At 41.0% G+C, this 22,732-nt stretch overlaps 1 protein-coding gene and 1 long non-coding RNA gene across 2 annotated transcripts; both read left to right on the top strand.

Annotated features, from left to right (window-relative positions):
- Positions 1-3,985: 3,985 nt before the first annotated feature.
- LOC117388248 (uncharacterized) lies at positions 3,986-4,941 on the top strand. Its single transcript, XR_004542820.2, has 3 exons — positions 3,986-4,070; positions 4,141-4,180; positions 4,630-4,941. It is a non-coding gene; the product is annotated as an uncharacterized LOC117388248 (long non-coding RNA).
- Positions 4,942-9,873: 4,932 nt separating this feature from the next.
- LOC117388125 (sialoadhesin-like) lies at positions 9,874-22,468 on the top strand. Its single transcript, XM_055230294.1, has 15 exons — positions 9,874-9,943; positions 10,029-10,101; positions 10,188-10,562; positions 10,798-11,091; positions 11,196-11,456; positions 11,941-12,037; positions 12,612-12,648; positions 12,712-12,759; positions 19,553-19,625; positions 19,712-20,086; positions 20,324-20,617; positions 20,982-21,242; positions 21,342-21,432; positions 21,770-21,809; positions 21,876-22,468. Exons 2-15 carry the CDS (start codon positions 10,038-10,040, stop codon positions 22,068-22,070), a joined length of 2,505 nt encoding a protein of 834 aa, XP_055086269.1. The 5' UTR covers positions 9,874-9,943; positions 10,029-10,037; the 3' UTR covers positions 22,071-22,468.
- Positions 22,469-22,732: the final 264 nt, after the last annotated feature.

Here is a 22,732-nt window from a genome sequence, read left to right as displayed (position 1 = left end):
TCCATCACCCTGGCTGAAGTCACTGAGGTGGTTGGCAAGCTCCTCGGTGGCAAGGCTCCGGGGGTGGATGAGATCCGTCCTGAGTACCTCAAGTCTCTGGATGTTGTGGGACTGTCTTGGCTGACACGTCTCTGCAACATTGCGTGGCTGTCGGGGACAGTACCTGTGGAGTGGCAGACCGGGGTGGTGGTCCCTCTGTATAAGAAGGGGGACCGGAGGGTGTGTTCCAATTACAGGGGAATCACACTCCTCAGCCTTCCCGGTAAGGTCTATTCCAGGGTGCTGGAGAGGAGAATCCGACCGATAGTCGAACCTCGGATTCAGGAGGAGCAGTGTGGTTTTCGCCCTGGTCGTGGAACACTGGACCAGCTCTATACTCTCCATCGGGTCCTCGAGGGCTCATGGGAGTATGCCCAACCAGTCCACATGTGTTTTGTGGATCTGGAGAAGGCATTCGACCGTGTCCCTCGTGGTGTCCTTTGGGGGGTGCTCTGGGAGTATGGGGTCCGGGGCTCTTTGCTAAGGGCTGTCCGGTCCCTGTATGACCGGAGCAGGAGCTGTGTTCGCATTGCCGGCAGTAAGTCAGACCTGTTCCCAGTGCATGTTGGACTCCGCCAGGGCTGCCCTTTGTCACCGGTTCTGTTCATTATATTTATGGACAGAATTTCTAGGCGCAGCCAGGGGCCGGAGGGGGCCTGGTTTGGGAACCACAGGATTTCATCTCTGCTGTTTGCAGATGATGTTGTCCTGATGGCTTCTTCGAGCCAGGACCTGCAGCAGGCACTGGGGCGGTTTGCAGCCGAGTGTGAAGCGGCTGGGATGAGAATCAGCTCCTCCAAATCCGAGGCCATGGTTCTCGACCGGAAAAAGGTGGTTTGCTCTCTCCGGGTGGGTGGTGAGTCTCTGCCCCAAGTGGAGGAGTTCAAGTATCTCGGGGTCTTGTTCACGAGTGAGGGAAGGATGGAGCGTGAGATTGACAGGCGGATCGGTGCAGCGTCTGCAGTGATGCGGTCGCTGTATCGGTCCGTTGTGGTAAAGAAGGAGCTGAGCTGGAAGGCGAAGCTCTCGATTTACCAGTCAATCTACGTTCCTACCCTCACCTATGGTCATGAGCTTTGGGTAATGACCGAAAGGACAAGATCGCGGATACAAGCGGCTGAAATGGGCTTCCTCCGCAGAGTGGCCGGGCGCACCCTTAGGGATAGGGTGAGGAGCTCGGTCACACGGGAGGAGCTCGGAGTAGAGCCGCTGCTCCTACACGTTGAGAGGAACCAGCTGAGGTGGCTCGGGCATCTGCTCAGGATGCCTCCTGGTCGCCTCCCTAGGGAGGTGTTCTGGGCATGTCCCACCGGGAGGAGGCCCCGGGGAAGACCCAGGACACGCTGGAGGGACTCTGTCTCTCGGCTGGCCTGGGAACGCCTTGGGGTCCCACCGGAGGAGCTGGAGGACGTGTCCGGGGTGAGGGAAGTCTGGGAGTCCCTGCTTAGACTGCTGCCCCCGCGACCCGGCCCCGGATAAGCGGAAGAAAATGGATGGATGGAACTCCAAGTCGAATGGAGGCTCTGAGTGGCTCCTGTTTGTGGATCCCATGCACCTATAAAGTTTTACCTGCAGATATAGACATAAACACTGCAGATCCTGTCATTGGCATTTGGTGTAAAGATCATCATGATTGTGATACAGATTCACAGTATACGTTTTCAGTCAGTGGAGACTCCAGTAAGTCTTATCCCATGAATTTCACTGGGAACCTGAAAAACAAAAACTGCACCACAATGTTTTATAATTTAAACAAAACCCATTCTCGTGACTATTACTTCGGAGTAAAGTACAGTTGTTTTCAGGCCACAGCTGTTTATTCTTCTCTTCACATAACAGTCAGAGGTAAGACACAATTCCTATAATTTATTTTATTGTATTATAAGGCAGAAAGTGAATCAAGAAAATACCTACTTTATATAGAAAACAAAAGTTATACCCTATTGCTTGTTTTTAAACAATAAGATGTCTGTGTAATCCCTCAGTCATCTAGGTCTGATCTGTTCTAAAAAGCCAAAATTAAAATTTGTCTGCTGGACAAACATAGGAGTGAAGACGTTTCACTGCTCATCCAAGCTGCTTGTTCAGTTCTAGTCAGATTACTAGTGGACACTGTCTTACATCTGTCTGAAGGGAGGAGCTAAAGATACTGAGACTGGAAACAGCTTTTGTTTACAGTTTCTGTATGTAGACTAGTCTATTGAGCTACATTAAGTGTGCACTCTGCCTCAGACATACTTGGCATATTCATGCACCCCTTGATGGATGTTTTTCAAACCTATTGGCATCCTGGCTAGCTCTGCTGTGTTCTTTGTCTTCTTTGCGCTCACTGCACTCTTCACTCCACTGAATGGAGTAGTAGAATGGACTTGTCCAGTTGACAGATTTTACTTTTGGATTTTACTTATTGTTAGAAAAGGGATGACAAAAATCATTAGATTCCAGCAAAGCCACGATAAACATCTGAATACTGTTAGATATTAAAGCAGCCAAGCATTTTCCCTCATCTTCATTTTCTCATTTAAATAAATTTCAGTTTTAAATCTCTGAGTGTCACAGCACATTAGTTCTTTTTGTGTAGATTTTTGTTCCATTTAGAATATGATGATTTTGGACCTGATTATTGCCATTATTCATAAGGTTTGAATGCCAGAAATCATTTTCACTGCCATCTGACGAGCGCCAGTCCTACTTTTCTTCCTTAATATTTTTTTCCAGATTGTTGTTTCTCTTCTCAGACTCTCCCTGGAGCCCCACAATAGAAGTCGCTGGTAAACAGACAGAGACAGAGGTGGTGACTATAACCTGCTCAGCTGTCACTCCCTGTCCACACGCCCCTCCTCAGCTCACATGGGACCTCCACCAAGGCACTGCCCACATCACAGAGACCCACGGGACATTTACCACTAAAATCACACAGAACATCACTCTGACAGACGCCCATGATGGACTAATGATAAAGTGTAATGCAGCGTATCCTGTGAGTGGAGGATTCAAAATGGCCGACAGTAGCTTGACTCTCAGTGTCTCATGTGAGTGAAACACACTGATGGATTCAGTCTGTTCTGGTGATCAGTTGCTGAAAAAGTATTAAAGGTGTACTGTGTAACTTTTTGGGTGGAGAATTTCCACCTCTCAATGGAGATGTAATTACTTTGCCCGATATGTTCCACAGTATGGCATTAAACTTCCCTGTGTGTCCCCAGATGGTCCTAAAAACACCTCAGTGGAGGTCAGTCCGTCCGGTTCACTGTCAGCAGGTCAGTCAGTGACGCTGAGCTGCTCCAGCAGAGCCAAGCCTCCTGTCCACCACTTCACCTGGTTCAGACACAGCTCACAGGGACCAGCCAATGTCAGCCAGGGACACACGTACAGCTTCAACCTCACTGAAGAGGGACAGTACTATTGTGTGGCCTCAAATACACTTGGAAACCAATCGTCTCCAGTCATTACAATGACTCATTACGTGAGTTCAACAGGTACGTATGTCACCCTAAAGTGCAGTATTCTTTGAAGATTTATTACCCAGTACCAGCGTTTGTCATCTAAATATATGTATATGACCAGATTAATCTGTTGATGTTTTCTTTAGTCAACCAAAATTTGGATTCATCAGCTAATTATTTTATTAGGATTTGTATTCACAACAGCAGAAAGTGAAGGGTATGGACTGAGCCTCCTTTAATCTAAATACTTGTAATCCTAGTACTTTTCCTAATCCTTGTGTCAGCCTGAACTCCTGTGCTGTTTTAGTCTTGTAATACTTTGGGTCAGATACATTCTCAGATCTTAGATACTGAAAAGATTTTCCACATTTCTTTTTAGTCGATTAATCGATCACCAGGATGTGTTTTTATTCAGCCAAGAGTTTGTTTAGTGGACCACAGCCCTAGTTTACAGTAATATACTTATGTTCTAAAACATCTTAAACTATGTCGTTTGTGCTCAGGTGAAGCAGGTGATGTTACAAAATGGCTTCCAGCGGTCATTGTCCTCCTCATTGCATCGATTATTCTCATTGTTCTGGTTTGGTATGTGTCACAGATGAACACAATTTAACAATGTTTTGAATTTTTGTCACAGTCATATCTGTATTTACAGGTATTTTAAATTTAGACGGACACATTTGCAGCCAGCGCAGGTAAGAAAACAATGACTTTTGTATGTTTATTTGGCAACAATAAAAGGAATGTTTGCACTTACTTGTCGTTAGATGGTATTACATTGTCTGATATGTTCCACAGTAAAGCATTAAATATACAATTCATGTTGTGCTCTCAAATAACATGCTTTACTAGCGCGGTCAGCCTGCTCTCCACAGATCTGACCCAGTTGACCTCATGTCATGGTGTTATATGCTTGTCTCCATGGAGATAGATAAGTTTAATGCTGTGGAACATCCATGGAAGCCAGTACCACCAGAAAAGTTACATAATTCACTTTTAACGTACCCATAATCATCAGAGTCTTTTTCTATTGGTTCTCAAGCTGATGAGTCACATGAATGAGCTCCTTGGTTTACGTTGCCAGATTCTACGGCTAAAATCACCTTGTGCGTCCCGTCAAATGACTTGTGCTCCATTTCCAAAGGTCCAAACCATTGAAGAGGTTACACAACAGGAGCCAGCCCAAAGTGAAGATAGTCTCCACTACGGAGCCGTGACATTCAACTCAAAGACGCCTCATGCCGTCATCAGCAGCACACAGGAGGACACCATGTACTCACAAGTCAAAAGGTCCAACATTAACATCAGAGCGGCTGCAGAAATGGCCGATATATATGCACAGGTTCAGAAAACATAACTCAAAATTCTGTTGTTTACCTGCACAGAACTTCTAATGTGCCTTGAAAAGTTTGTAGTTTGGTTTTACTTTTCCTTAAAGCTACTCTTTGTAACTTTTCTGGTGGGTTTGTGCCCAGAGCTTGTCTCCATATCAATAAAAACACCTTGAAAAACTGTTAGCTTAGCCTGGTGGCATTAGCTTTCTCCATGAAAACAGACATAAGTTTAATACCATACAGCGGAACATTGCAGCCAAAGAAAGAACATCTCCATGGAGACAAAGAGATGGCGGGCTTCCCACAAGAAAAGTGACGTGCTCCTTTATAATGAGGTAATAGGCTGATGTTTGTGTTTGGAAAAGAACTAAAGCACAAATACAATGACTATAAAGATTAAAGATTATAAAGAACCACAAACTGTATGAAGATAAATAAAATGTATGTAAAGAACAGACAGGAAGCCGAGGTCACACATGATATTTTTATTCATTTCACTGTAAATAAAACTTTACAAAATCTACACCAGTTGCATTTATTGGTCCAACATTTTGTGTAAACATCACCTAAAATTAAACAATCGACTCACAAATATAAAAAAGTGTAAAGGTTATTCATCTTTTAGCCCTGGTTTAATCTGCTTCAAAAAGACTTAAATTCTATTTCAGTTTGGATCTTGAACTAATATAAACTTTTTTTTTTTTTCTTTCCTTTTTTATCTTTACTTATACAGGAGAAGCCAAAGAGAGCACCCAGACTCTCTTTTTCATGGGTGCCCAGTTTAAAATACAATACACACAAAAAATAAAACAAAAATAAATAAATAAATAAATATATAAGTCCATATAAAACATTAAAACAGGAGCAGGTTTGTGTATAAAAGGTCATGGCACCAGAGTATCCAGTTTAGATTTATCTTGAAACATATTTCATTTTTGTGAAGCAAAGTGGCCAAAGGCCTTTTTCCTGTCTCAGTTCTGCTGCTGCAGCCAGGGCCGGCCCAGCCTATAAGTGAACTAAGCGGTCGCTTAGGGCCCCGAGGACTCAAGAGGGCCCCCAATCTGGCAACCCCCCACAATATACATTGCATTTAGTACGCGCGCAGTACACGCTACTGACGCATCTCGGCTGTAGCGCAGTAATCGCACTGTGTACTGCACACACTGTGTACTGCACACACTGTGTACTGCACACACTGTGTACTGCACACACTGTGTACTGCACACACTGTGTACTGCACACACTGTGTACTGCACACACTGTGTACTGCACACACTGTGTACTGCACACATGATGTATTTGTATTGACAATCTGGCAACCAACTGAATGACGCTACACCTGATCTTGCGATGATTGGCCAACTTTATTGTAAGCGAGCACGAGTGTGGAATAAACAAATGCATAATATAACGGTATTGTGCCCGACTGTTCCGAGTTTTCACCGTCCAAACGAAGCTACCCGTCGGGTGCGGAGAAGCGTAAAAAGGAGAGAAAAAACAATCTAGAGGTAATGTTGAGTGAATCTTACAAAGAGGTTAATGCAATTAATGTGACAAGTTACGTTATCGTCATTTTAATTCACAATGTCGCCACCCACTGCTATCTCGAGTATGTCAACATGCTATTAGCACTTAGCATAGCATCGCAGCGGCAGGTGTAGTAGCAGGCGGTGGGGCCCAGCCCAGGCCCAGCGTAAGGTGGTGTTACTGTGTTTGTGACCGACCACACAGCCTTCTTCTCAGTAGTGAAAGTGTCATTATGAAAAATAACATTTTGATGATCGTGTTTCCTGCCTGTAAATTATGTGTGTGTGTAGGATATTGTTGTTAGCCAGTTAGCGGGAAATCTGCTGTTGTGCATCTCTTAACATTAAATCCAGGCTGTTGCTGTCAGTCTCACTGTCGCTGCGGTGTTTGGTGATACATTGCTCGGCTAAATTATCGAGAGAGTCTGGGCATGGAGCTAACGGGACACCGGTCTTTCACATTTGTAGAAGACCAGAGCAGCATAATAAAGCCAGTTAGTAACAGTCTTATTTTATTCAATGCCATTTATAAACTATATATAACTATTGTATAATTATTATCCCTATCCCTAAACATTTCACATTTTACTTAAAATTAATGCAGATTCATAGATACAAAACTCATTGCCTGTGATCCAGAGGCTGTAAAGTGTGGAGCCATGTGGCTCGTGATGGCAGAAAATTTATTTAAAAAGAGTTTAAGGAAATGTCTGATATTTCAGGGAAATGTTTAATAATCTTTCAATTGTTGGATGTTTAATTGATTTTCAATCCATGTTTGAATTCACTTTTTAAGTTGCATAAATGCCATTTTTTATCCAATGCACCACCACAGTGTTCAATTTTATGTATTCATAAGGTTAACATTTGGGCTTTTTGCCTCTTCCTGCACCTTTTTGTTTTGTTTTGTTTTTGTATAGACTGTGTCCTTTTTTATTGTTATATGTTATATAAGTGCTAAAAATAAATAAATAACGTAATAGTCACAAATAACAGCAAAGTGCCTGTGATAAAGCCTATAGTTATTTCATTTCATCATTATTGTCATTATTCAGGAATTTGGATTTACATTTAGTCTGACTGTGTTTTATGTTTTTTCTGCAAAGGCTCTTTAGACAAGTTCTTTGCCATTGGAGATGCACAGCAGCCAGTATAAAAGGTATAAAAGAGTTTTTGAGTGTGTCCTCCATGGTGATGCCCACACCCCAACACACTACAACATCAAACACAGAGGCCACAGTGCCCTGATCAAACACACGAGCCTCCTGCTTTCCAAAAAGATCTGAGTTTCATCCAAAAGAACAGTCTGGACTGAGCCTTTTTGGAAACATCACTGTTCCTCCTCCAGTTCAGCTCACTGTCTGGATTCACTCCTAGGTACTGATAAGTTTCGACTATTTCAATAGACTGCCCTTTGATGAGCACCCGAATGATCCTGGGAGCTATGTTGTCCTTCATGCCCCTGGTAGGGTCACCCATGGCAAACAGGTCCTGAGAGACGGGTCAGACTAAGAGCGCTTCAGAAGCCCCACATGACAAGAACAAGGCCAGTTACGTCGCCCAGAGTGGTGTTACCAGGGCCCCACCCTGGAGCCAGGCCTGGGGTGGGTGCTCGGCAGCGAGCACCTGGTGGCCGAGCCTTTCCCCACGGGGCCCGGCCCAGCCCAAAGGAGCGACGTGGGGCCATCCTCCTGTGGACCCACCACCTGCGTGAGGAGCAATGAGGGGCAGGTGGAGAAAGATCTGAGCAGCAATCGAAGGCGGGGTAAGGACTCCCAAATGGCCCTCACTGGGTGTATTCTGAACAAATATTCTCAGTACATGTATTCAGTTACTTCCCAACACCGTCCTTAGTAAACGCACGTGCCATACTGCCGCAGATGCGCTCCTGTCGGGCCCTGTGCCGGTCCAACTTGCTCATCCAGTTGCCCAGCTGACTCTTGACCCCCTCTTGACCCCCTCTTGACCCTCCTCGTTGTTTGACTTTCAACCCGAGCCATGTCCTTTCGGTCTGTGATTTGATTTTATTATTGTGTCTTACATACAAAGAATGCCAAGGCTTTTAATGTGCTTATAAGACGCCATTAACAAAATACAATAGTCCAGACGTGTGTTACAAAAAACAATGGACTTATTTAAACAAACTCATCAAACATTAGAATTGTTGTCGTCGTTACACCAGAACATATCAGGGCTTTGAGTGAACATTTCATCAAATAAAGGATTTCTAAATTCATCATAAAATGGACAATACAACAAAAAATGAGCTTCATTTTCCACTTCTCCAACTCACATAAATCACAGAGTCTTTCTTCTTCAGGGGCTTGAGAAAACCTCCCAGTTTCTGCGTCCAGGTGGAGGATTCCTGTCGCACCTGTGCCATCAACCATCTTTGACTCCTGCTCAAATTTGCTCTGACATAAAATTCTGTCTTAAACGTATCTCTTATTTGAATAAATGTTCGCAACTTGGGTTTAGCCACGATCCCGTTCAGCCACTGCTCTTTATAATTGGACACGAGTTTTGCTCTTGTTCTGTTAACGCTGCAATAATTTATATATCTGCAGCTCACTTTTATAATTTGCATACAGAGGCTAAAATTAATAGAGTGCCCTTTTGTATCAAAAGAGGTAGTGGTGAAATGGGGAAGAACAGAAGCAGCTCTAGAGTGAGGAACAGCTGAAATGTTTAGTGACTTTCTCAGTCAGTGTGTGAGAGGAGACGGCTACTTAAGGTAAGACGAAACCATCTTTATACAAATGACACAATTTTGAAGGACAATGTCATAAAAAGATCATTCTTACCTGACTGAAGTTAAAGGTGCACTCACTATTCTGGTGTAGGGTCCAGCACCTGCTTGTCTCCATGGAGATGTTATTGCTGTGTTTCAGATGACTTCATTCTATTGGCCAATATTATTTAAAACAGACAGGTGCAGATAAGATTCATAGTTTCAAAATGCAGATTTTTGTTGTGAGTTCAGTGAGTTCTCAGGTTTAGTCAATAATAGAAATGATCAGGTTCAATATTTGTGAATTTACCTTTCAGATATTTAATGTCAAAGTGCAGTGTGATCTATTGAGAAATCTGTGTCTTGCCTCCATCTGGGAGTGTGACATCATCATATTCTAGAGTATGAAAACCAACAATTCCTTTGTCTGGATGATATTAAACTTAATACCTTGAAAAAACGTGCATTCTTACAGTGAGCAGGGTCACCTCTCTACAGATCTGACTTGTAACTTGCCCCGGGGACATTACCTGTAGACAGACTGATGGATAAGTTTACTGCAGTAACATCTCCATAGTGGACTCTCAAGTGAAAAAGTTCAGCCAACATAATGTACCTCAAAACGTATTTACATGGAAATAATTAAATATTACGTAAAATATTATTTCTTGTAATATGTTAAAATCGAAATGGCGTGACAACATTCTCTAACTGTCACACGTATTTTTAACAGGAAGCAAAGCAGACTGACCATAATTAAATCTACAATTAATATTAATGAATTAATATCTACGAAATAGAAGTGTGAAGAGGAAGTTTAACATTTGTGAGACTGTCCTCTGGTTGGTGTGTCTGGTAAAGTAAAATGTAAGAAATGCACCACTAATAATAGTAATTAATAAAACACTTCAGAATATACAGATGAATACTGCTGTGTTGTTTTTTGTTGTAGCAGAGAAGCATGGCAGCAGCAGCTCGATGTATCAGTGTAACTCCAGTGGTTCTACTGTTACTGCTTTGTCCAGGTAAGAGAATTATTGATGCTACATGTGCAAAAACTTTAAATACAAATACTATTTTATTTTTAAAATGAGTAAATATTTGCTTACAGTTGTCCTGGGTGTTTGCAATGTGAAATCATATTTGAATGTCACGACGCCAAAGTTTCTTAAAGCTCTGAGTGGATCATGTTTAAAAATCCCCTGCAGCTTTACACCTGATGATTCTCATGATGATTCACCAGTGGTTGGTGTTTGGATAAAAAGTGATCATAATTTTGGCCTAGATCCAGAAAATGTGATCTTTAACAGCAGTCTGAAGAGCAACAAATATCCAATGGAAATTACTGGAGACCTGAAAAAGAAAAACTGTACGACTTTGTTCAATAATTTAACCTCAGAATATTCAAACAAGTATTTCTTCAGGATTGAAAACCTGCCTTTTAAAAGTACAGCTGTTTGTGACCCTCTTAATATAACAATCAGTGGTAAGTACTTTATATATTCTATGTGTGGTTCATAGTTAAGTAAAGATGTCAAATTGTGATCAGGTGACACTTGAATCCAGGTGATATTCAGTGTCTATTATAGCAAGAATAAAAAGGCCCTAGTTAATATGAATAAAATCTAAACTTTATTGCAACATATGGACCCACAACAAACATCATTTAAAGACAGATGCATTTTACATTTTATTTCTCCTTGTTTATAATCATTCTGCAGACTCTCCCTGGAGCCCCACAATAGAAGTCTCTGGTAAACAGACAGAGACAGAGGTGGTGACTATAACCTGCTCAGCTGTCACTCCCTGTCCACACGCCCCTCCTCAGCTCACATGGGACCTCCACCAAGGCACTGCCCACATCACAGAGACCAACGGGACATTTACCATTAAAATCACACAGAACATCACTCTGACAGACGCCCATGATGGACTAATGATAAAGTGTAATGCAGCGTATCCTGTGAGTGGAGGATTCAAAATGGCCGACAGTAACGTGACTCTCAGTGTCTCATGTGAGTGAAACACACTGATGGATTCAGTCTGTTTACATTGAGATATTACTGCTGTGCCTGAAATGTTCCACAGTATGGCATTAAACTTCCCTGTGTGTCCTCAGATGGTCCTAAAAACACCTCAGTGGAGGTCAGTCCGTCCGGTTCACTGTCAGCAGGTCAGTCAGTGACGCTGAGCTGCTCCAGCAGAGCCAAGCCTCCTGTCCACCACTTCACCTGGTTCAGACACAGCTCACAGGGACCAGCCAATGTCAACCAGGGACACACGTACAGCTTCAACCTCACTGAAGAGGGACAGTACTATTGTGTGGCCTCAAATACACTCGGACATGAATTATCTCAAAACATTACACTGAGTATAACAGGTATGTCACCTTAAAGTGCAGTATTTTCTGATGTTTTTTTACCCTTTATCAGTGTTTGGCATCTAAATAATATCAGACACTAATGAATAGGATGAGATAAACTTTATTTGTTCCACATTGGGGAAATTCCAGATGAGAGGGTCGACAGTAGCTCAGTTGGTTGGTTGAGTGTCCACTGATCTGAAAGCCTTGAAGTTGGTGAAATGTTGCAAATAAAAACAATGTGACCTAAAAGTGGTGGGAGATGTTGTCCTTTGTCACAGGCTGCAGGTGTGAACCAGAGAGGTGCCATTAGATTACCCTCTGTGGCATTACATAATACACAGAGTTACTCATTTACACATGTGTGATGCTTCATTTTAGTTCTTTGTTGAATTAAAACCAGTTGTGGCTCTTTACAGTTATTAGAATATTAAAATGCTAATTACAGAAGAACAGGAGATGAAACAGAAGTTCATTCAGTCTGTATCTTTACCTTTGTCAGAGTCTGGACCCAGTGTTGTGACTTGGATTGGCCCATACAACATAGTGAAGCTCTGTGGGATTATACTGCTCTACAGCTCCCTGCTCCTTCTGGAATGGTGAGACCAAAATGTATATTCTAATAAGTTATTGTTTCCAGATATTAGACCTGCATTATATCAGTTTAAAGTGTAGACAATATTTGTTTTGCTTTTACTTTCTACTTATTTAGTGAAGCTGGATTTTTACAAACTTGTTTTTTTACTTAAGTATGAGTACGAGGATAAAAAGTCATATTAAAGATGCACTGTGTAACTTTTCTGGTGGGGGTCTGACTTGTCTTCATGAAGATCTTTTTAATTTACCTGGAATGTTCCATACTATGGCATTAAATATGTCTTGTCTTGCATTTATTCAATTACAGGTGTTGTTTTTACATTCTTACTGTGAGGGGGGTCACTTCTCCACAGATCTGACCTGTAACTTGGTCTGGGTGGTGTCACCTGCTTGTCTCCATGGAAATAGATGAGTTTATAGTTTAATGTTTATTGTGGAACATTCGAGGCAAAGAAATAACATCACCAAAAAGTGCCACAGTGTCCCTTTAAGATGAACATGTGCAGCACATTAATAAGTGAGTAGAGGCCACGAGTGAGTAAAAAAGTCAAACTGATTCCTGTTATTTATTTTCAGCTGGTTTAGATCAACTTGTGTCAAGAAACAGGAACAGGTAAAAGTTTTATGAATACACTTTTGTCACTCTGTTTAACTCTGTGTGTCGTCTTATCCACAGAGCCCAGAGGCAGCAGCACATGTCAATCGTGTCATTGAAAATCAAGATTAAAACCATTTGTGTTTAGTGTTTCCTGCTTATGTTGTATTTTATCAGATACCTGCAAAACAACAAATACTAGAGCCGCTTTATATTGAATATTAATTATGCATTTATACGGCAGCAAGTGAATGAATCTTTGTGTTCGGTCTGTGCCTGAATAAGACTTTTGATATTGTTTATTTGCAGGAGAGTTCATTCAGCCTGATTTTCTTGTGTCACTGATCACATTATTAAGAAGTTTACTTGCATTTACTTTTGTTTCCTGGTCTTATTATATTAAATAAATGTGTAAATAAAGTGTGTTTATTAAAGTTTGTTGATGCATTTCTCTCTGATTCATTGATGCATTTTGTAACTGAAAAGATTTTGAGTATCATTTTCAATAAACTTTTATTTTCTCTAAATAAATAGTTGCTTTTTCAGATGTTCATGAGCACGACAGAAGACGTCCAAAATGTCTTGAAAAATCATTTAGAATGTCAAAGGACTAGGAAATAATATCAAATGTGCTAAGGTCTTTTCTCATTTGAATTCACAAAAAGGTGATATTTTATTTTTAAAAGAGAATCATACGTCAGAGGATAGAGAACTCAAACAGAGTTGGATCTCACAGGTGCATCATGGGCCTTTCAATAGTAAAGTCAGAGGGGCAGCCATTTTATTTCATAACACTATTCCCTTTTAAACTAAATGCAAAATTATTGATCCAAGTGGAACATTTATTTTAATTTCTGGTGATATCATTTATATGACCAGAGCTGTAGTTCCAGGTGCAGATGGTGAGCTGGTGTACAGTAGGTCTGCAGTTCTTTGTCATTTAGTCAGTTAATCTGTTGATGTTTTCTTTAGTCAACCAAAATTTGTATTAATCAGCTAATTATTTTATTAGGATTTATATTCACAACAGCAGAAAGTGAAAGGTATGGAGTGAGCTAGCTACGATTTGGAAGTGAATCATGAGTTGAATCAAGATAAAATAAATAAATAAATAAAAAAAATCCTGTGCTGTTTTAGTCTTGTAATAGTTTGGGTCAGATACATTCTCAGATCTTAAATACTGAAAAGATGCGTTTTTTTCTTTTTAGTCGATTAATCAATTGCCAGGACATGGTTTTTTTTAGTGGACCACAGCCCTAGTTTACAGTAATATACTTATGTTCTAAAAGAGCTTAAACTATGCCGTTTGTGCTCAGGTGAAGCAGGTGATGTTACAAAATGGCTTCCAGTGGTCATTGTCCTCCTCGTTGCATCGATTATTCTCATTGTTCTGGTTTGGTATGTGTCACAGATGAACACAATTTAACAATGTTTTGAATTTTTGTCACAGTCATATCTGTATTTACAGGTATTTTAAATTTAGACGGACACATTTGCAGCCAGCGCAGGTAAGAAAACAATGACTTTTGTATGTTTATTTGGCAACAATAAAAGGAATGTTTGCACCTACTTGTCGTTAGATGGTATTACATTGTCTGGTATGTTCCACAGTAAAGCATTAAATATACAATTCATGTTGTGCTCTCAAATAACATGCTTTATTAGCGCGGTCAGCCTGCTCTCCACAGAACTGACCCAGTTGACCTCATGGTGTTATATGCTTGTCTCCATGGAGATAGATACGTTTAATGCTGTGGAACATCCATGGAAGCCAGTTCCACCAGAAAAGTTACATAATTCACTTTTAACGTACCCATAATGTTGTGGAGAGGACAATCTTCAGTGAGTAAGAACATTTCAAAGTTTTGTCCTTTTCGTTTTGACCATTACAATGTCCACTGTGTCCTCCATGGTGATGCCCACACCCCAACACACAACAACATCAAACACAGAGGCCACAGTGCCCTGATCAAACACACGAGCCTCCTGCTTTCCAAAAAGGATCTGAGTTTCCTCCAAAAGAACAGTCTGGACTGAGCCTTTTTGAAAACATCACTGTTCCTCCTCCAGTTCAGCTCACTGTCTGGATTCACTCCTAGGTACTGATAATTTTCGACTATTTCAATAGACTGCCCTTTGATGAGCACCCGAATGATCCTGGGAGCTATGTTGTCCTTCATGCCCCTGGTAGGGTCACCCATGGCAAACAGGTCCTGAGAGACGGTTCAGACTAAGAGCGCTTCAGAAGCCCCACATGACAAGAACAAGGCCAGTTACATCGCCCAGAGTGGTGTTACCAGGGCCCCACCCTGGAGCCAGGCCTGGGGTGGGTGCTCGGCAGCGAGCGCCTGGTGGCCGAGCCTTTCCCCACGGGGCCCGGCCCAGCCCAAAGGAGCGACGTGGGGCCATCCTCCCGTGGACCCACCACCTGCGGGAGGAGCAATGAGGGGTGGGTGGAGAAAGATCTGAGCGGCAATCGAAGGCGGGGCCTCAACGACTGGATCTTCGGACATGGAGACTCCATCAATTCTGGCTCCAATTCAGTTTACACTTAAATACTGTGGCCCCTCTCTCTGTAACTGCTACTGTCAGACTCGTATTAACCTGCTCTACATGATCTGTACTTTAATTTCACTATTGTGTCTGTAAATCAACATATGCACATTAAAAACAGACAAATCAGGCGCCTTCTTTCCTCGAGGTCCCTCCCCCTAGCGTTAGCAACAGGTTTGATTGACAGTGTTACTAAGCACCCGGTCCCTACTAAACCAGTGGTGCAAACAAGAAGGACATCCTTCAACCTTCAACATCCTCGCTCCAGATTGGCTCTGTGGTTGCTATGATACTAGCAGCAGTCTAAGTAAGGACTCCCAGATGGTATTCTGAACAAATATTCTCAGTACATGTATTCAGTTACTTCCCAACACCGTCCTTAGTAAACGCACGTGCCATACTGCCGCGGATGCGCTCCTGTCGGGCCCCGTCCCGGTCCAACTTGCTCATCCAGTTGCCCAGCTGACTCTTGACCCCCTCTTGACCCTCCTCGTTGTTTGACTTTCAACCCGAGCCATGTCCTTTCGGTCTGTGATTTGATTTGAATTTATTATTGTGTCTTACATACAAAGAATGCCAAGGCTTTTAATGTGCTTATAAGACGCCATTAACAAAATACAATAGTCCAGACGTGTGTTACAAAAAACAATGGACTCATTTAAACAAACTCATCTGCCGCTTCTTCCAGCCTTTACATAGAAATGATAACAACTTACAAACATTAGAATTAAACAACCATTTCATCATTTCACCTTGTTGTCGTCGTTACACCAGAACATATCAGGGCTTTGAGTGAACATTTCATCAAATAAAGGATTTCTAAATTCATCATAAAATGGACAATACAACAAAAGAGCTTCACTTTCCACTTCTCCAACTCACATAAATCACAGAGTCTTTCTTCTTCAGGGGCTTGAGAAAACCTCCCAGTTTCTGCGTCCAGGTGGAGGATTCCTGTCGCACCTGTGCCATCAACCATCTTTGACTCCTGCTCAAATTTGCTCTGACAAATACATTCAGTCTTAAACGTATCTCTTATTTGAATAAATGTTCGCAACTTGGGTTTAGCCACGATCCCGTTCAGCCACTGCTCTTTATAATTGGACACGAGTTTTGCTCTTGTTCTGTTAACGCTGCTCAGCAAATTATTATTATTATTATTATTATTATTATTATTATTATTATTATTATTATTATTATTATTATTATTATTATTATTATGTGCATTTCAACCGGGTAAGACACAACAACATACACTTCAACTTCAACTTCTATGCTGTTTTTCAGTTTTATGTGAGATTTCGAGCTATATTTAAGACCAAAACATTATTATATGAATATACACTCCATAACAACACTCACCTAAAGGATTATTAGGAACACCTGTTCAATTTCTCCTTAATGCAATTATCTAATCAACCAATCACATGGCAGTTGCTTCAGTGCATTTAGGGGTGTGGTCCTGGTCAAGACAATCTCCTGAACTCCAAACTGAATGTCAGAATGGGAAAGACAGGTGATTTAAGCAATTTTGAGTGTGGCCTGGTTGTTGGTGCCAGACGGGCCGGTCTGAGTATTTCACAATCTGCTCAGTTACTGGAATTTTCACGCACAACCATTTCTAGGGTTTACAAAGAATGGTGTGAAAAGGGAAAAACATCCAGTATGCGGCAGTGCTGTGGGCGAAAATGCCTTGTTGATGCTAGAGGTCAGAGGAGAATGGGCCGAGTGATTCAAGCTGATAGAAGAGCAACGTTGACTGAAATAACCACTCGTTACAACCCAGGAATGCAGCAAAGCATTTGTGAAGCCACAACACGCACAACCTTGAGGCGGATGGGCTACAACAGCAGAAGACCCCACCGGGTACCACTCATCTCCACTACAAATAGGAAAAAGAGGCTACAATTTGCACGAGCTCACCAAATTTGGACAGTTGAGGACTGGAAAAATGTTGCCTGGTCTGATGAGTCTCGATTTCTGTTGAGACATTCAAATGGTAGAGTCAGAATTTGGCGTAAACAAAATGAGAACATGGATCCATCATGCCTTGTTACCACTGTGCAGGCTGGTGGTGTAATGGTGTGGGGGATGTTTTCTTGGCACACTTTAGGTCCCTTAGTGCCAATTGGGCATTGTTTAAATGCCACGGGCTACCTGAACATTGGTTCTGACCATGTCCATCCCTTCATGACCACCATGTACCATCCTCTGATGGCTACTTCCAGCAGGATAATGCACCATGTCATAAAGCTCCAATCATTTCAAATTGGTTTCTTGAACATGACAATGAGTTCACTGTACTACAATGGCCCCCACAGTCACCAGATCTCAACCCGATAGAGCATCTTTGGGATGTGGTGGAACGGGAGCTTCGTGCCCTGGATGTGCATCCCACAAATCTCCATCAACTGCAAGATGCTCCTATCAATATGGGCCAACATTTCTAAAGAATGAATCAGCACCTTGTTGAATCAATGCCACGTAGAATTAAGGCAGTTCTGAAGGCGAAAGGTCAAACACCGTATTACTCTGGTGTTCCTAATAATCCTTCAGGTGAGTGTATATATGAGCACAAAAGGCATACATTTATTTTTAATGTTTTTATTTTTACTAGCTTAATAACTTTCTGTAAATTTGGAAACTGTAAGACTATTGATTCTAAGATGGTGGTTTATTTTTTGCTCTACTGTTAATAATTTATATATCTGCAGCTCACTTTTATAATTTGCATACAGAGGCTAAAATTAATGAGTGCCCTTTTGTCTCAAAAGAGGTAGTGATGAAATGGGGAAGAACAGAAGCAGCTCTAGAGTGAGAAACAACTGAAATGTTTAGTAACTTTCTCAGTCATTGTGTGAGAGGAGACGGTTACTTAAGGTAAGACTAAACCATCTTTATACAAATGACACTATTTTGAAGGACAATGTCATAAAAAGATCATTCTTACCTGACTGAAGTTAAAGGTGCACTCACTATTCTGGTGTAGGGTCCAGCACCTGCTTGTCTCCATGGAGATGTTATTGCTGTGTTTCAGATGACTTCATTCTATTGGCCAATATTATTTAAAACAGACAGGTGCAGATAAGATTCATAGTTTCAAAATGCAGATTTTTGTTGTGAGTTCAGTGAGTTCTTAGGTTTAGTCAATAATAGAAATGATCAGGTTCAACATTTGTGAATTTACCTTTCAGATATTTAATGTCAAAGTGCAGTGTGATCTATTGAGAAATCTGTGTCTTGCCTCCATCTGGGAGTGTGACATCATCATATTCTAGAGTATGAAAACCAACAATTCCTTTGTCTGGATGATATTAAACTTAATACCTTGAAAAACATGAATCCTTGCAGTGAGCAGGGTTCGCCTCTCCACAGATCATTACCTTCCACAGTCTCGCTCCAGATTGGCTCTTCTGTAGCTTTGATACTCGCAGTCAGAATTTTAAATATTTAACTCTGCTCCAAATTTGCCCCTATAACTGCTCCAGCCTCGATGAGCTTCATTTGACTGGAGCTGGACACTGCGGGTGACGTGACACTCACTAAGTCCACGTCTTTTATGGAATCTGAATCTTTTGGATCCGTTCATTTCAAAGAGCCGTTCACAAGACTGGCTCTTTTGCTATTTATCTATGTTAATTTTTGACAGAAGCCAACGTGAGAACTTAATTTATCTGAAAACTAATCACGGAGAGAGATGACCAAGGCTCAGATGTGTTAAAAAAGGTTCAAACTGAGAGTGGGAGTGAGTTTGCCCTTGGAAATGATGAAAATCTAAAGAAAACATGATCCAAATATGTTTTTTAGCACCAATTTCTCACTCGTGTTGCCTGCTCTGCTTCTGTGCTGATTCTTGTGTCGGTTCAGTGTTAATCAGTATAAAAATGCATAAAAATTTCAAAATGACCTGGTTCTTCTAAAAAATGAGATACAGTTCCATTTGTTCACACTAAGGAGCCAACTCTTTCACAAATGTCACATCATTGTCTATAATTTCACCCAAAGTGATAAAATCTCCAGAGCAGACTCTTAAACAAAAGCATTAGGCCTAAATAATGCACCTCTAAACGCCTTAAAAATAAAATAAAAATGTGTTTTTACGTGGAAATAGTTAAATTACACTTGAAATATTGGTTTTGTAATGTGTTAAAATAGAAATGGCGTGAGAACATTCTCTTCCTTTAACAGGAAACACGGTACAATGAGCTAATACTTACAGTTAGATGTGTGAAGAGGAAGTTTAAAAATTGTGATTGTGTCCTCTGGTTAGTGTGTCTGGTAAGGTTAGAATTTGTAGTAAATACAGCAGTAATAACAAGAATACTTCAGAATATACAGATGAATACTGCTGTGTTGTTTTTTGTTGTAGCAGAGAAGCATGGCAGCAGCAGCTCGATGTATCAGTGTAACTCCAGTGGTTCTACTGTTACTGCTTTGTCCAGGTAAGAGAATTATTGATGCTACATGTGCAAAAACTTTAAATACAAATACTATTTTATTTTTAAAATGAGTAAATATTTGCTTACAGTTGTCCTGGGTGTTTGCAATGTGAAATCATATTTGAATGTCACGACGCCAAAGTTTCTTAAAGCTCTGAGTGGATCATGTTTAAAAATCCCCTGCAGCTTTACACCTGATGATTCTCATGATGATTCACCAATGGTTGGTGTTTGGATAAAAAGTGATCATAATTTTGGCCTAGATCCAGAAAATGTGATCTTTAACAGCAGCCTGAAGAGCAACAAATATCCAATGGAAATTACTGGAGACCTGAAAAAGAAAAACTGTACGACTTTGTTCAATAATTTAACCTCAGAATATTCAAACAAGTATTTCTTCAGGATTGAAAACCTGCCTTTTAAAGCTACAGCTGTTTGTGACCCTCTTAATATAACAATCAGTGGTAAGTACTTTATATATTCTATATGTGGTTCATAGTTAAATAAAGATGTCAAATTGTGATCAGGTGACACTTGAATCCAGGTGATATTCAGTGTCTATTATAGCAAGAATAAAAAGGCCCTAGTTAATACGAATAAAATCTAAACTTTATTGCAATGTATGGACCCACAACAAACATCATTTAAAGACAGTGATGCATTTTACATTTTATTTCTTCTTGTTTATAATAATTTTGCAGACTCTCCCTGGAGCCCCACAATAGAAGTCTCTGGTAAACAGACAGAGACAGAGGTGGTGACTATAACCTGCTCAGCTGTCACTCCCTGTCCACACGCCCCTCCTCAGCTCACATGGGGCCTCCACCAAGGCACTGCCCACATCACAGAGACCAACGGGACATTTACCACTAAAATCACACAGAACATCACTCTGACAGACGCCCATGATGGACTAATGATAAAGTGTAATGCAGCGTATCCTGTGAGTGGACGATTCAAAATGGCCGACAGTAACGTGACTCTCAGTGTCTCATGTGAGTGAAACACACTGATGGATTCAGTCTGTTTACATTGAGATATTACTGCTGTGTCTGAAATGTTCCACAGTAGGTCTGTGTAGACCCTCAGTCGTCCAGGTCTGATCCATAGCAAACGACGGAGTTCAAATCTGTCAACTTGACAAATCGTTGTAGGAGTGAAGACGTTTGTCCTGTTTTTTTAGCTCTCTTAGATCTATTGAAAACCCATGTTGGATATCCACAAACAGAGAGGGATTTCTCCACATGTTGCTCCTCTTTTACTTTTCCCTCTGTGTTTTTAGGCACCACTTGACAGATTTGAACTTCGTCGTTTGCTATGTTCCACATTATGGCATTAAACTTCCCTGTGTGTCCTCAGATGGTCCTAAAAACACCTCAGTGGAGGTCAGTCCGTCCGGTTCACTGTCAGCAGGTCAGTCAGTGACGCTGAGCTGCTCCAGCAGAGCCAAGCCTCCTGTCCACCACTTCACCTGGTTCAGACACAGCTCACAGGGACCAGCCAATGTCAGCCAGGGACACACGTACAGCTTCAACCTCACTGAAGAGGGACAGTACTATTGTGTGGCCTCAAATACACTCGGAAACCAATCATCTCAAAACATTACACTGAGTATAAAAGGTGCATGACTAATTTAAGCAGACACTTGAATGTAATAATACTTCAGTACAATACTGACCTTACTTTCTTGTAAATCGTCTAAATACATGTTTTGGGCAGAAACAAACAGCTCTTCTGCTGTACCGTGGGAGGCCATTCTTGGAGCAGGTGTTGGACTCATAATAGTCTTTTGTCTGGCTGTGTTTTTTATGTAAGTATTATGAAACAAGTCTTGAAAAGCTGCTTTTACTCTTGGACTTTACTGTGCTATAAATCCATAACTTGAGTTAATATTCATGCAATGAAAATCCAACCCTGTAATATCAAAAATATTTGCCATGTAGCTCAATTCTTTTTCCATCTCACAACAATAAGTAATATGAATACTTACATGTACCAATTTACATGTTTGTCTTCTTCCTCTTGCGTTTTGTTTTCTTATTCAGACTGAACTGCCACGAAAGTAACACATCTCTAGTCTTGTTGTCTCTCTATTTCTTTAAAAACAACTTTTAGGATCATACATTTTTTATTTATTTTTTTCTAAGGTGTGTCAGATCAAAACGTGAGGCTTCAAAAAAATCACAAGTGAGTATTTAAAATGTGATGAGAAAAGTTAAGGGTCAAATGACTGTTCAGTGTCTTGTTTTACAGACAGGAGCATTTGTGGAGACTGATAAGGAAGAGGAAGAAGTGCATTATGGGGAAATAGACTTTTCTAATTTGAGCCCTAAAGACGTCGCAGAACAAGAGGAGACCGTGTACTCCCAGGTCCAAGTATCAAAAGAAAATGCCACCGCACAAGTCCCTGGTTTAGATGAACTCTATGCAACAGTAAAGAAGAAGTGACAATGTGCTTCTGTCTTTAAAGTGTGGATGAGCGATATATCGGTTCCTATCAGTCCGATTTGGAAGATTTAGTCGATATTTTTCAGATATGTTTCTAAAGTCTCTGTGGTCATGTGTCTTTCCCAGTTTGTTCTCCTCAGATTTGTCTTTTTGATCAGACTGAGGAGTAAAAATGGAAATAGAGCAACTCGGCCTAAAATACAGGGTGTCCATAAAGTCTCTTTACCATTTACAAAATGTTTTACAAAGGCAGTTGAAAAGAAATCATAATCAGACTTGTTCTATTGTACTCAGTGGTTTCCATAGTTTGTGACCTCATTTAATCCACCTCTCTCACACGATCCATGTTTTCCTCAGATGTTCTTGGTCCACTTCTCTTTCTATCTCACACTGTCTCTGTCTCCAAACATTTCTTGTGTCATGCACAAATTGACGGACGTGATGGTGGATCTCTTCCAGACTTTGTTCTGTAGTTTTGTTGAGTCTGTGTCTGATTTTGTCTCAATAAACCATGACACACATTGTGTCGTCTCTTGAGGAGGATCCATTTCTTAGGGCTTCATTCAAAAGGATGTGTTTGTAATATATTAAAAAATTTGATGCACATAATGAATGTGTACTGAACTTTGCCTTTTTTATTTGAATATTTTATGAGAATTGTA

The sequence above is a fragment of the Periophthalmus magnuspinnatus genome, chromosome 20, assembly GCF_009829125.3.
Source record: "Periophthalmus magnuspinnatus isolate fPerMag1 chromosome 20, fPerMag1.2.pri, whole genome shotgun sequence".
Lineage (NCBI taxonomy): Eukaryota > Metazoa > Chordata > Actinopteri > Gobiiformes > Gobiidae > Periophthalmus > Periophthalmus magnuspinnatus.
This window is presented reverse-complemented; position numbering and strand designations above follow the sequence as displayed.